The sequence below is a fragment of the Nannospalax galili genome, unplaced genomic scaffold (genome assembly GCF_000622305.1).
Source record: "Nannospalax galili isolate Female #2095 unplaced genomic scaffold, S.galili_v1.0 scaffold1475, whole genome shotgun sequence".
Taxonomy (NCBI): Eukaryota; Metazoa; Chordata; class Mammalia; order Rodentia; family Spalacidae; genus Nannospalax; species Nannospalax galili.
In genome coordinates this window covers 381,359-395,178 of record NW_008336116.1, presented here as the reverse complement: position 1 = coordinate 395,178, position 13,820 = coordinate 381,359, and the positions used below count along the sequence as shown (strand labels likewise).

Genomic DNA, 13,820 nt, shown 5'->3' with positions numbered 1-13,820 from the left:
GGGCAGAGCTTCATGAGCCCTTCCTCTTTCCATGATGAAATGTTGACGAGGTCAGTCCTGTGTAGGTCTTATGTGTATATCCACAGTTGCACTGAGTTCATGAGTACAATGGCCATGTCATGCCCAGAAAGACATCCTTCAGCAGCTTCTCCAACCTCTGGCTTTTCCATTCTTTCCATTCCCTCTGTTGTGATGTTCTCTGACCCTTGGAGAAGGTGATTCTACCAACCTTTAATGCCGTAATAAACATACTGCTATGTCTGTTTTATGGATGGGGAAACTGATTTACCAAGAAACTGAAGAAATCTCTTGCTGGACATGATAGTCAGAGGCGAAGAGCGATTTATACCTACCCATTCTAGGTACAGTGTCAACCAATATATCCACTGAGCTAAAGAACAGAAATGATTCTTTGATTCTCTACCAAGAAACTGAAGAAATCTCTTGCTGGACATGATAGTCAGAGGCGAAGAGGGATTTATACCTACCCATTCTAGGTACAGTGTCACCCAATATATCTACTGAGCTAAAGGACAGAAATGATTCTTTGATTCTCCTTTCTTTTTTAAAATTTTATTTATTTTTATTTTATGTGTATGAGTGTGTTGCCTGCACATATATAAGTGCACCCATGTTGTGCAATGCTCTTGGAGGTCAGAAGAGGGTGCTGGATCCTCTGGAACTGGAGTTATGGATGGTTCTTAGCCACCATGTGGGTGCTGGGATTTGAACCTGTGTCCTCTGCAAGAGTCAGTGCTCTTAACCACTGAGCCATCTCTCCAGCCCTGATTCTCTTTTCTTGTGGACATACTTTTCCAGATTCTTATACTACAGTTTCTTTTAAAGGAAGTGGTAAATATTATTGTCTTCAGAAAAAAAAATGATGGCTATACAGAAAAATGGCTGTCTTGTGTTGACTCATTCTAGGATAGAAGATCATTTGCCAACTGGGACTTCAACTGAACCCCCAAATCTAATGGTACTGCACATCTAGCTGTGTCACTCACATGACGCATCAGAGGACCGTAGCAGGAGGCAATTCTGGTACACACTCTAGAGTAGACAGGCTTGTCCAGTTTGCTCAAAATATTTCGGAGGGTGAGCATGGCCTGAATTATAACAGTATGCTCTTTGGAAGAGAAAGCACGAAGGACAGGCAACAATAAGCTGCAGTTTTCCATCTACATATAAAGGGGGAAATGGAAGAACTTAGGAACTAGAAGGAGACTTGAGCTGGTATTAGGTATACATACTTCTGCATTTGGCATTGCTGGCTCACAAGTGTGCTTTTAAAATTGTTAAAAGTTTTGTAAAGTAGATGTAATTATAAAAGAAAGATAGGGAGAAAAGAAAAGAAAGAGAATGAAAAAGCATTATTTACCAAAGTAATGTTAAGGAGAAAACAACATAGAATTAAGGGCTATTTCAGAGCCCAAGATACTTTTGTGCAAGCTGAGTCTGTTTTACAGCAGTGAAATACCACTTCTCCATTTCTCTCCACACTAGCCTTGACCCAGATTCTCCCTTTCAGTTGTGAATGACATGGAGAAGAATTTTGGAAAAAGCAATGAAAAACTTTCTGCCTACTAAAATAATGTATGCTGCCAAAAAAACAAACAAACAACAACAACAAAAAACCCACCCTTATTGACTTGTATGTTTTATTTAAAGCAGATGGATCATGGCTTATACAATTCCAAATGCAAAAGTGGGCATTCACAGACTGGCTTCAAGTTTTTAGAAATTATGCCCAATAGATAAACAAAGATTTATGCTTAGATTCATTATTGAATCGACAAATGATTTGTTGTACATCTACAGTCTCAGCATTATGCAAAATACTTTGGAATTTGGAAATACAAAACATAGGCAGCACGTTTAAATTTAAACGACCTATATGTTAATATGTATTCATATACATTTGTGAGGAAACTGCAGGACAGTGATTCTCACTTTAAGCTAAGGATTTAAGACCTTAGGCACCAATACAGAAATTCAGATTCTGCAGGGCCTGGAGTAGGGCCTAACAATTTGCATTTTTAACAAGTTTCCAGGTGATTCTGATGCTGGTGGCTCAAGGACCACACTTTTAGCATCCTATAGAGAATAAACTGCCAGTTGAGATGGCTTTTAGAGAGCTAGTCTACTAGAGATCAGAATATTTAGTGTAATCCAAGCCGAGATGATCATCCAAAAAGGGAAAAAATGTAAACATGTGTAGGTGAAGGAGGAAACTGTTTTAAATGGAGGGAGGAACTCCAGTGGGCTCCAGTGGGTACCCCAAGAGAGGAATCAATGAGAACACAGCATGGAGAGGAAACAGCATGACAATGGTTTAAACTACAAGAAGAGAATTCACTCTGGGAAATAATGATAAATAAATTCTCAGCAAAATAAATGATTTTTGGAAAAAAATTATGAATAAGGGGATATAACCACTAAGCTGATTTATATCTTGTCTATTCACTTCAGTTTTAGAATTTGATAGTTTTAGCAGTTTGGATACCAAGGTTTTAGTGTAAGAGCATTGAGCAATATCAAAGTAACAGATTATACCTCTCATAATACTGGCACATACACATCACACCTACACACGTACTTCATTGAAAACTGGTACCATGCTGGCAATTTTCTGAAGGCTCAGTTTTGCAACTGAAGGATTAGAGTCATTCATCCATTTTCTAAAGAGGTCCAAAGCTTCTTCTGGTAATGGCTTCTTGAAGTTGTTCAGAAGCTTAAGAAAAAGCAGTTAATAAATTAATGAATGGAGTCAGGCCAAATGACACAATCTGTCTATAATAAAACTCAAGACATTTTAGTAAAACACATTAAAACTGTGACTACATGTATCTCTAAATATATTTCTGTGTCTGTGAAAGGGAGAGACAGCAATCAGAATAAGAAATGGATGCTGAGTTCTGCTCTTGTTTTGATAAGATTTCTCCACTGTTGGAGAAAACTGAAAATGTAATAATTTAATATAAATTATTCTCCTCTTCTGCATTAATGTCAGATGTTAAGTTTCCTTTTTAAAAATAATTAAGTACATGTGTGTAAAAGAGAGAGGGGAGGAGAGAGAGAAAGAACAAGAGCAAGAGTGAGAGCCAAGAGCGAGTGAGCAAGTGAGCGAGCAAGAAACATGAAAAAGAGAAGAGATATATGTTGGTAAGGATGTGGAGAAAGGAAATTTGTACACTGCTGGTTGAAACATAACTAGTTCAGACATTAGCGAAATAGTAAAAAGATTCCTTAAAAAGTTAAGAAAGTAATCGCATAGTATCCAATGATAACACAAATATAGAGTCCAAGCAAATTTATTTGGGATTTTAAAGAGAAATTGTATTTTTCACAATTACAAGGTATTGAATCAACCTGTGCCCAGAGAAAGATCAATAAAGAAAATGTGGAACACTAAACTAAAAGCTCATCTAGTGTGACTGAGTGGGATTTATCCCTGGCAGACAAGGGTGCCATGTATGCAAATTTTAAAATGTGACATATCAAATTAATACAATGATGGGATAAGTGATCATTTCAATAGATGAAGAGAAAGAATCAGACAAAACCAGGCTCCTTTCATGTCAAAATCTCTTGAAAGATTAGGAAGAATGTGGTCATTGCTGACTGTTTGGAAGGACAGACATGCCAGCAAAGAGCATTGATATTCATGATGAGAGGGGCAAATAGGTTCATTAAGTTGCATATTCCATACTAATGATGCTAAAGCAAATCTTATATAACTTTTACATTTATCTCAAATCTATCATTTTGTAGGAAATTTTATGTTGTGCTTAGGTGTAATGTTTAATACATAATTGACAATACAATAAAAAGTGAGTCACAAAATAAAAGAGATACAAATGGTTTAAGCTCATTTGAAAATGGTCTTTTCTACAGTTTATTAATTATTTTGCTATAATGTAAATTATCTCAATATTTTGAAAATGTTGAGCATCACTACTTAGGTAATAATCCTTGCCTATTACAATACTAGTTTCAGGGAGATATTTGAAGGACTCATCATTTCAGGCTATGGACTTTTGTAAATAAATGGACTCTATTTGTTTGATTTCACTCTGACATTACAATATATGGTATAACAGTCATAGTAAAAGCTAAATAATATGGTTTCACATTTTAACATGGTTTTCATTTTATCCAGTTATTTGGCTAATTCTTTATCCCTATGAGAATCTAATGTAATGTCTAGTTTCTCAACTGTCACCTACTATCTTTAGTAAACCCAGTTACCCTTGATACACTTTAGCAAGTGTGCAGAGATATATGACCAGCACTTCAAAAGTAATTGGTGAGTATGCAAATCTACAAACCCGAGAAGATAAGAGCCAATTCCTGGAGTAAGTTACAGAGACAACCCTCCCATGTCCAGATGTAATCTACCTCTCTGCTTCTTGTCCTAACTTCTTTTTTTTTTCTTTTTTATGTCTTTTATTCTCTTAAATTTGGGGGAGAATAAATATTCAGAAAGAGAGCTGAGAAACTGGAGTCATGATTTAAGTTTATGTAACAAACTGGAGGGGAAATTCTATTCACACTTTACTATTAAAACTCACTTCACTGAAGAATATTACTGTTACAATGCTGTCTCCTGGCCATCTAGGACCTCCCAGTGCAATGTTGTAGACATAACGTAAGGTCTCTCGAAACTGTGGAAAGTTGAATTCATTAAGAGTTCTGTAAACAAGCACGAGGCTCTGAATTAGTAAAGAAGAAAATATATTTTGCTTATTAAGTACAGACAATGACAAGGAGGCAATCTAACCCTCATACTATTGTCCTCCCAGATTAAAAAAAGTCATTCTTAAAGTTTTTCCAATACAAGGTAAACTGCAGTCCCACCACAAATTCTGTGCAGACTCTGGGGAATTATGCAAGCCTGGGTCTTGGCAACAATTCTTTCCCTATTGCTATCTCTCTTTCCTGTCTCTTCATCCTTCTCCACATGACTGAAGCCTTATTTTTGCATAAGCTCCCATCAGTCAAAGAGAGAAGAAATAAATGCCTAAAGCACAATCCAAGATAGCCATGCAGGCTACAGATGACCTTTGTGGCTTTGGATCAAGTTCATCCTTTGGATGACATCATGAAGAGAATCTGGGACTATGGATTGCTCAAGAGAAAGAATGGTGAACTCTGATTCATTAGGCTATTTTCCACAAACATTTGAGCAATAACCAGGCTCAAAGTTGTTTCTATAAACAGTTCTGAATCTGATTGTTAGAAGTAAGATGTGCAGGGATGGTATGACAGTGTTTCCATTTCAAGACTATAGGCCTGTCTTCTGGGAAACTTTAATGTGCATTCAAATCACACAGGGAACTTACAAATATGAGATTCTGAAATTTTACCTCTCCAGTGATTTCATTGCTGATTTGTGGATCATATTTTGAATAGAAAGATCCAAGTAGTGAGGACAGAATGGTGCTTTACTAGTGACCATTTATATGGTGCAAATGTACTACACAGAATAAGACATATTAATCTCAGTTTTGGTGCAACTTGGGAGGATACTACTTAGGAAGACAGCAGTGGCTACATGCTGGACTCCCAAAAAGACGATGGTCTTGTCAAATAATATGGAGAATTTAGATCATCTGAAGAGGACCTAAACCCAGATTGGATCATATTTTAATGAACTCTGGCTACATTTTCCTCATGTTCCTATCCTGGTGAAAATACCTGTTTTTGAAGTTGCTAGGGGTCTGCTTTTCAGAATCTCCAATAATAGAAATTTATATCCCTTATAGAAGCTGATGCAGCTGTGAGGTTTTCTTAAGAGCTCACCTTTCCATAAATATCCATATAGTTAAAGTTGGGGAAAAACAAATCAAAATCATAAAATTTAGTTTTATATTTATTAACAAATGCTTTATGCTTGAGAATGATCAGTTATATAATATGAAAAGTTTTTCCCTTGAGATTTTTGCTAATTAAAAAAACTAAATAAATATAATTTTTATTGAAAAAGGCATGCTCCTTAAATGCATGTGCCAATACAATGCCATTATTAGAAGTACCAAGAACCCATGGATCATACAGACTATATTCTCTGTCACAGCTGCAAATTGTCTTTCATGGAACCAAGGCTCTGTATCCTGAGTTTGGCTCAGAAAATCTGATCCCTATAATCAGAAGAGTTAAATATAAACCACTCAACCAGACCAACCTAGCAAACAAAAACTCCCAAATACTTCTAATGCAAGAAAAGGTTCTCTTCCATCATATTTCCAAAATCCATTTGCTTGGCTTGTTGAGTACAGACCTTTACTAGATTACTTTAAAACTAGAGGACATTTGGAAGTGTGATGTCTACAGAACAGGAATCAGCTAACATCACAGGGGAACATGACATTATCTTTAGTTCCTTGTATGTAAAAGAGAACCTTATTCTGTGGAAAGTGTGTGTGTGTGTGTGTGTGTGTGTGTGTGTGTGTAACTTATGTATGATTAAGTAAGAAGGAATGAAAGAGAAGACTACCCCAAAATAATGCTTTTCAAATAATCAAAGAAGCAGAAACCAAATGGCAATGTAGGATATCAGGAGAGATTTAGAAACTGGGGAGACACCAGCTTTGTTCCCACATGGCACATCTTAAGGAAGATGGAGAAGATGGGACAAAGACCATGAGTTCCATCCAGAGCCACCTCCTCTTACTTAGCAATGAGCTGAATTCCAAACTGGTAATCCATTTCTTGAGAAATATGGAGCCAGAAATTCTTTTTCTCCAGAGAAGCATCCACTTCTTGTAGTCCAGAAGAAATAAACAGAATTTTCAAAGCATCTCGGACATAGCTATGGCTAGAAAAAGAGCAAACATCATGGACAGTGTCCTACATGGAACTAAGTACACATGACCTGCCTTTCCATCTCATCTTGGGAAGGATACAGGTTAAAAGAGAGGAATGCTTCAGAGGAAGGAGGTTACTAAATGGTTTTTAATCTTCTCTGACAGTTCGTGGGCTAGGGAGGTTAAAATAAATGGTAGCACACAAAGTCTAGGTTTACTCATATAGCAGTCTATTAGCCTATCCAGTGATGTGATGACCTGCTAGACCTGTCGATTTTGATGGATATTCTTGATAAATAGAACACATTCCCTTCTCCTTGGGGGTGATTGGGTGTAGATATTACTTAGAGGGTAGAAAGTGGACTAAATATCTTAATGAGAGGAGTTGTGCTCTGTTTGGCTTAGCCGTCTACACCAGACAAGGCAATAGCTGACAATTGGATTGAGACTTTCCCTACAGGGTAGCAAAAGTCTCTTGGGGAAAAGAGTTAGGAACCTTTCCCCTGCCAACAGAGGACTGATCTTATATCTTCCACCTACTCATCATATCACCTACCACAGAACAGCTTTCTAGTTTACAATGCACATTTGCACACACTACTCTGTTTTGCACGTACGGTAGCTCTGAGAGGTTATCAGAGACCATGCTAATGGCAGAGCTTGAACATGCCTAACTTTGAATCTAATGCTCATTTCTGCTCCCTCCTCTGTTTGTCTGGCAGTGGGCAAGGCAGGAATGAACAGTGTTCTGTACTTGTGACTCTTTATTAACTGCACATGCATGGAGAAGAGGTCCCAGTTAATGGCTGAGTACTCAGGAAGGTTATTTTTCTGGATTTTCTACTGTTAGACAAGAGGAAATGAAATAAGTGGGAGCAGCACCTCAGACAGCCTTGTGACAAATCCCCAAGAGAGTCACTGGATACTTATCTCTGATTTAACCTGAAATAAACAGCCTGACTCTCTTACAGAGGCTTCTCCTGTGTGTCGCATTTGAGCTGACTGCAGTAGAAGAGTTGAAACATGAGGGCCATGAGCAGCTCAGGGAAGCACTGGGGCAACACTTCCCTATAAGAACTCATAGGGAGAAATGTGCACAGGGCCTGCAATGCCTATGAAGGAAGGAAAAGCAAGTTAAAAGGGCAACTTGTCTCCCTCCAAAACTACTCAGTGATATAGAGGGCAGGAGGAGCTGCGAGCCTTCCCCACCCTCCTTAGGAATGCACGTGCATTCACTCAATAACACCCACCAAGTCAGCTGTGAAGCACCATGCCAAGCATTCTTTGGTAAGGGGCTTCCAAGGCACTATTAATGGTTCTCTTCCTTCTGTCAAACTTATGGAAAAGAAGTTAGCCCTCAAGGAGGGCATATATCCCATGCCCCTACTCCCATGTGGACATGAGGATAGTCTTACTAATAATTCAAGTCTTCTTTGCATTTAAACAATCCAGGAAAGTGAAATATTTAGGGAGAGGTACCCCAGGTCATCCTCAAATCACTTGAACCCTGCAGTACTTGCTGTCTTACAAACACGTATCCCAACATCTCACATTTATGAAACAATGAAATTTTTTTCCTATTATATTTCTGTGAGACCTGAGTGTCCTTTTAGGTCTGGTGATGTTGGTCCATGGGAGAAACATGATAAATACAGTGAAATTAGACCTTCACTTGACTTCAGAAGTTTATATGACTTACTTGGTGGTGGTCTCTCTGGAATCATCTATGGTTTTGCTGTTGGGATGTTCCCTCAGATTCATTCAATGACATACCAGCCACACTTCTACCATGACAGGGACTTTGCTCTGTCTTTCCAAGATGCATGTAATGATCACCCTGATCTGACTTGGGATTCTGGCTTTATGTCAGCTCAGTACTGAGGCCTGCCCTCCTCCAACTTACCTTAAGCCTTCCCTGCCACCTTCTTCCCCTCACATATATCACTTTATATTTCTTTTGATATAGGACATACATGCTTGTTCTTTATTTCCACATCTTAGCAGAATGCATGCTCTAGGATCAAGGTGTGGTACACACTGATTATGTGTTGGATACATGGGAGGAGTGCTGTGCCGAAGAGGAGGACTGAGTCTGAGCAGATAGGAGTTTCATGATCAGGAAAACAACCCTGAACAGAAACACTTATACGTCATTTACCATCACAGGCATCATGTTGAAGGCATCAGGGGAGAAGCATGTTCTGTCTGCCAGGGCTTCCTCCATCAACCCAGGCTTTTCTCTTACTATCAGCAAGATTGTCTTCAGCACTTGAGGTGCGACACTTGACTCAGAGGCCACTGTTTGCCACATCAGTAACAGAGTGCTGCAAACACAAAGTGTTGAGAGCCTCGTTTGTCACTTGTTACTTGATACATTGATGTGATCAGGAAAAAGTCTTGGATCGACACTTTCATATAGCAAAGACAGTATACACAAACCACGAATCAACTGAGATTCACATTGCTTCTAAAGGTCTTATTTTTAGGATGAGGAGGACTTAAATAAAATCTCATTTAATGTTAAGGACTGATCATTCTATACTACAGGCTCTCTCTGGGACTCCATTTTGTGATCTTGCTTACTTAGGAATAGTAATATATTTAAAGTTTGGCATAGGAATACAAATTAATATGTAGAACAATATGCAGTTAAAAATTTAAAGTAAATTATTTATAAAATGATCAAAAACAAAAATAAAAACCTGAGCTCAGACGAATTTTGCTAAATGTTATATACTTAATGAGTGACATAGGGGTGACTAGATCTACGACTTCTTTTAAAACTTTGTGTGTGATGAATGCATGTGTGTATGTGTCTATGTGTGTGTGTGTGCGTGCATGTGTGTGTGTGTGTGTGTGTGTGTGTGTACATATGCCTATGAATGCACATGCAGAGACCAGAGCAGGACCTAAGCAGAGGTTTCTTCCTTTATCACTCCCTACTTTATTTTCTGGAGACAGGGCTTGTCACTGAACTTGGATCTTGCTGTGTTTTTGGCTAATCTAGTTGGCAATCAGGTCTTGATGATCCTCCCATCTTTCTCCTAGTGCTGGGGTTACTGAGTACACAGGCAGCCACATAGCTTTTTATATGGGTGTTGGGGATCTGAACTCAGGCCCTCATATTTCTGCAGCAAACACTTTCACCCACCGAGCCACCTCCACAGCTCAAACACCAATTTCTTCACTTATCTCCTTTCTCTACACACATAGCCAATCTTCATGTATATTTTTGGTATTGTCCATCTCAACAACTGTTGTACATCTGTGCCAATTTATTCCTGAAATGTCCATCCGTGATGGGTTCTCCAGTCTGTTTCTCAGTCTTTCTGCATTTAGCTTCCAAACACGGGGGCCTAGTTCCTCAGAACAAGTATGCTTCTAGCTCTGTTGGATCTGCTGCCCATGACTCCTGCCTGTGAGGCTCACACATACATCAAATCTACTCTGCCCTGTGTCCTTTATTTTTAATCTTTTGTTCACACCTTCTGGGTAATCAGATCCTCTGTGTGTTTTTCTTAACTCCCAATGCTGGCCTTTTCTTTCCAGGCCTCACCTATAATTGTGTAAGAGCTGTGGCAATTTCTTGAAGTTTCTCTACCTCTAACTAAGCCTTCCTATATCATCTCATTTGCAATGGATTCCTGGCAACATTGTCTTATGTCCATGTGGGATATGGTCTTTCTTTAAAAAAAAGTGGGGGGGGGTGGCTGGAAACACTTTAGTCATATGGGTGCTCCATTTGCGACATAAAACATTGAATCTCATGAAGATCTTTCTAGAAATTTGATAACTAGTGGAGTATTTTTTCAATTTAAGTTTCCTAAATAAATAATCTTTTGGTTAGAAAAAGGAAGTTGCATGAGTTGTTTAGAACTTTGACTTTGATTCCCTATCACATCCACACAACCCATGTAACAGTTCTACAGAGAAAAATGGACTTTACTAACTTTACAGTCTAGGAATTTAGCATCAGAGAGTCATGTTAACCTTGTGCATACAGAATGTTAGGGCCAAGGTGAGGGTGGATTCCAGATTTGTTTTCAAAGTCAGAGTCCTTCGCATAATGTGGTTTTTTATCTATTGCACTGTCAGAAGTAACATCTTCCTCCTCAAATTATGAACTGTAGAAAGAGTTATGCGATTTTATCCTAAGCTTCTTTAATGCCCCTGTTAGAGTTGTATTGGCTCATAGGCTCAAATTAGGAGTTGTTATTCTTAAGTATTTCTTGTGGTCCTGGTTCATGGATTTCAGATGAACAGTTAAGGGATAGGAGACTATGCAAATTATATTTGATATTTATGTTCATTTGTGTGTCTGCCATGTGTGTATGCACATGTACATGCAGGTGCCCATGGAGGCCAAAAGGGGTTGGATTCTCTGGAGTTGGAGTTACAAGTGGTTGTGGGCTGCCTGATGTGGGTGTTAAGAATCAGACTCCACTCCTCTGCAAGAGTAACAAGTGCTCTTAACCACTAAGTTATCTCTCTAGCTCCTATATGTGGTAATTTTCAAGCGGTTCTTTAGTTTGTTGATGGGTAGAAATAACTTATGTCTATACTTTATAAACAAGAAAAATACTCTTATGTTTGAGGTTGGTCTTCTCAAGAAAAACGGACTAAATTTACAATGAGTAAAAAAGTTCATTATCTCTTTGCAGAAAGTTTGTTTCTATAAGATTTGCAATGGAACACAATTTGAAACCTCAGATAAGTAATGATGAGATGACACTGCTCAATTCTTGAGGACCTACCATGCGCTGGGCATTGTACAAAGTCACATATCAATTAAACTATGGTCTTTTCTAAACCTTCCATCCATCTTATAAGATTCAAAAATATATTTATTTTCAGGAAAGAAAAAGAAATGAGTCCTGACAAGACTTGAATGCATGACCATCGACTGTGGAGCTGTGAACAAACGTGTGAGGACGGGGAAGGAAAGGGGAAGCCTTACTCGTCTGCTGGAAATGGGAACTCCAAGAGCAGATGAATAACCGTCCTGGGTGAAGCTCGGGCCAATAAGGTGATAACCCGTAACAGGGTACTCTTCACGATGTGGGAAGAGCTTTTAGATAGATGCTTATAAATATGATCCACAATTTTAGTCACCTGGAAGCAAAATTTAACAGGTCAAGGAAAATATTGTGCTCCTTCATAACTTTTAAAACAAACTTTTTTTTTCGTTATAAAAATTTGTTCTTTATTGGAATAACCGAGAGAACAAATAGCACATGATAAGCACTAGCAGAAAGTATATTTACATGATTACAATGCAAGGTATTTGGTAGGTCAAAAATAAAGCTGTGCGTTTATGGACATTGAGAAATATTTTTTTAACTGTGTTTTGGAAAGCTAGACTTCGTTAAATAAGACATATATAAATTTACTGATAGAAAAAAATATGTGATTCGAGTTTTTAAGAAAGAAGATCAAAACAATTGGACAAAATAACAAACTGTTTACTTCAGAAGAATTTCTGAATTTTAAAGATATCAATCCATATGTTGAAAGAGTAAACTGGGTCTGAGAGGAGTGACCCCAAATGGTAAACGGTAAGTTGTAAACTTGAAAACTCACAGATCCATGTAAATTTTATTTTTTATCCTTTTTTTCATTCATGAACAGAAAGAGTTGTGGCTAGACCTAGAATTTATCTTAAATTAATGAAACAAAGGAAAAACAATAAACAGAGGAAGTCCTAAATAGTGAGCATGTGACTGTACTGCATGTGTTTGAAGGTGAGTTCAGAAGGAGAGGTGTTCATTCTGGTTCTTCTCCATGGCTTGGCCACCATATGGTTAGACCTGTTTCTTTGTCCGCTTTTAAGTGCATCTTGCATCCTACTTTAACCAGCTGGGTTGCTATGTATTCAGCTATGGGAGCAATGATCTGTTTTAATCTCCATAGAAGGAAAGAACTCACCTGTTAGATTTACTTAGAGATTGTAAGACTATAAAGCACACGTACAATTTAAGGCATTTTCAGAAATAATTTTAACTGTGCACTATTTTCCCTTGTAATAGACTTTTAAATCTAATCCTGCTTAAGGCAGGAATGTCCCGCACTGAGTAGTTCAATTGTGGGAGCTGCTTTGGGGTGATAAACTGCTGAACCCCATTTCTCTTTTTTTTTTTTCTCTGTGGTTAGTGATTTACTGTCGCAGAAGCTCTATTACACATTTGGTTTTTGGTTTGACCTCTTTTCATCTCTGCAGTGATATGGTATGGCTTCATTTAGCCTGAGATCTGCTTCTTACTCTCTTGGAGAACTGTTTTGTCAAGGAGATGACCCACTGAGCCCCCTTTTCCCCCAGGTTATGTTTGGCCAGTGGAATGCTCTTTCCCATAGCAGCACTAATCCTCTAGGATGTGCTACTTTCCCTTGCCCTCTCTCTGAATTTGAGTAACTTCTCTCAGCTTTTTTCACAGTGCACTGCTGTGTCAGGAGAGGAAATTGTGAGTCCAGTCTGTGTATCACCATTATGGACCTGTGAATAAGGACTGTCACAGGAATCCATGCTCAGAAGTTCCTTCCACGTCTGTTTAAAGCCTGGGTTTAGCATCTTGAAGGTTTTAAAAAATAATTACTTAATTAATTTTCTTTTTTAAAATTTTTATTGAGCTTTTAAAATTTCATACACCATTTCCCAATCAAATTCAGACCCCTTCCCTCATCTATGCCTCTCCAATCCCTCCACCAAACCCATGCACTCTGCCATACATGCTAAGTCCTATTCATTCAGGTGTTTTTACCCAAATGTCCTTCAGTGTAAATGCATCCACTGGAGTCTAGTCAGCCCATTCAATGATCATATTTAAGTCATACTCTCCATTACACAGCATCAACCAGTCTCAAAGAGTTCTCAATCTAGTGCTGCCCTGTCACATGTTTCTTACTTCCCCTTTGGGCCCTTGTTTAATTGAGTTGACATGGGTCCCATGTTCAATGCCACCACTGCCACAGGCTCATATGAGCAAGCCTCCAGTGGCCTGGAGATTAATTTTTTTA

The 13,820-nt window shown here is 38.3% G+C and overlaps 1 protein-coding gene across 1 annotated transcript in view; it reads right to left on the bottom strand.

The window, feature by feature from the left end:
* Mroh9 (maestro heat like repeat family member 9) overlaps positions 1-13,820 on the bottom strand; it is a gene marked incomplete at its 5' end in the record, with an annotated part of 43,664 nt that overhangs the window by 10,348 nt on the left and 19,496 nt on the right. The window contains 7 exon segments of the mRNA XM_029562455.1: positions 984-1,181; positions 2,600-2,734; positions 4,575-4,695; positions 6,677-6,820; positions 7,779-7,921; positions 8,968-9,133; positions 11,767-11,921. Coding sequence (XP_029418315.1) covers positions 984-1,181; positions 2,600-2,734; positions 4,575-4,695; positions 6,677-6,820; positions 7,779-7,921; positions 8,968-9,133; positions 11,767-11,921 — 1,062 coding nt within the window.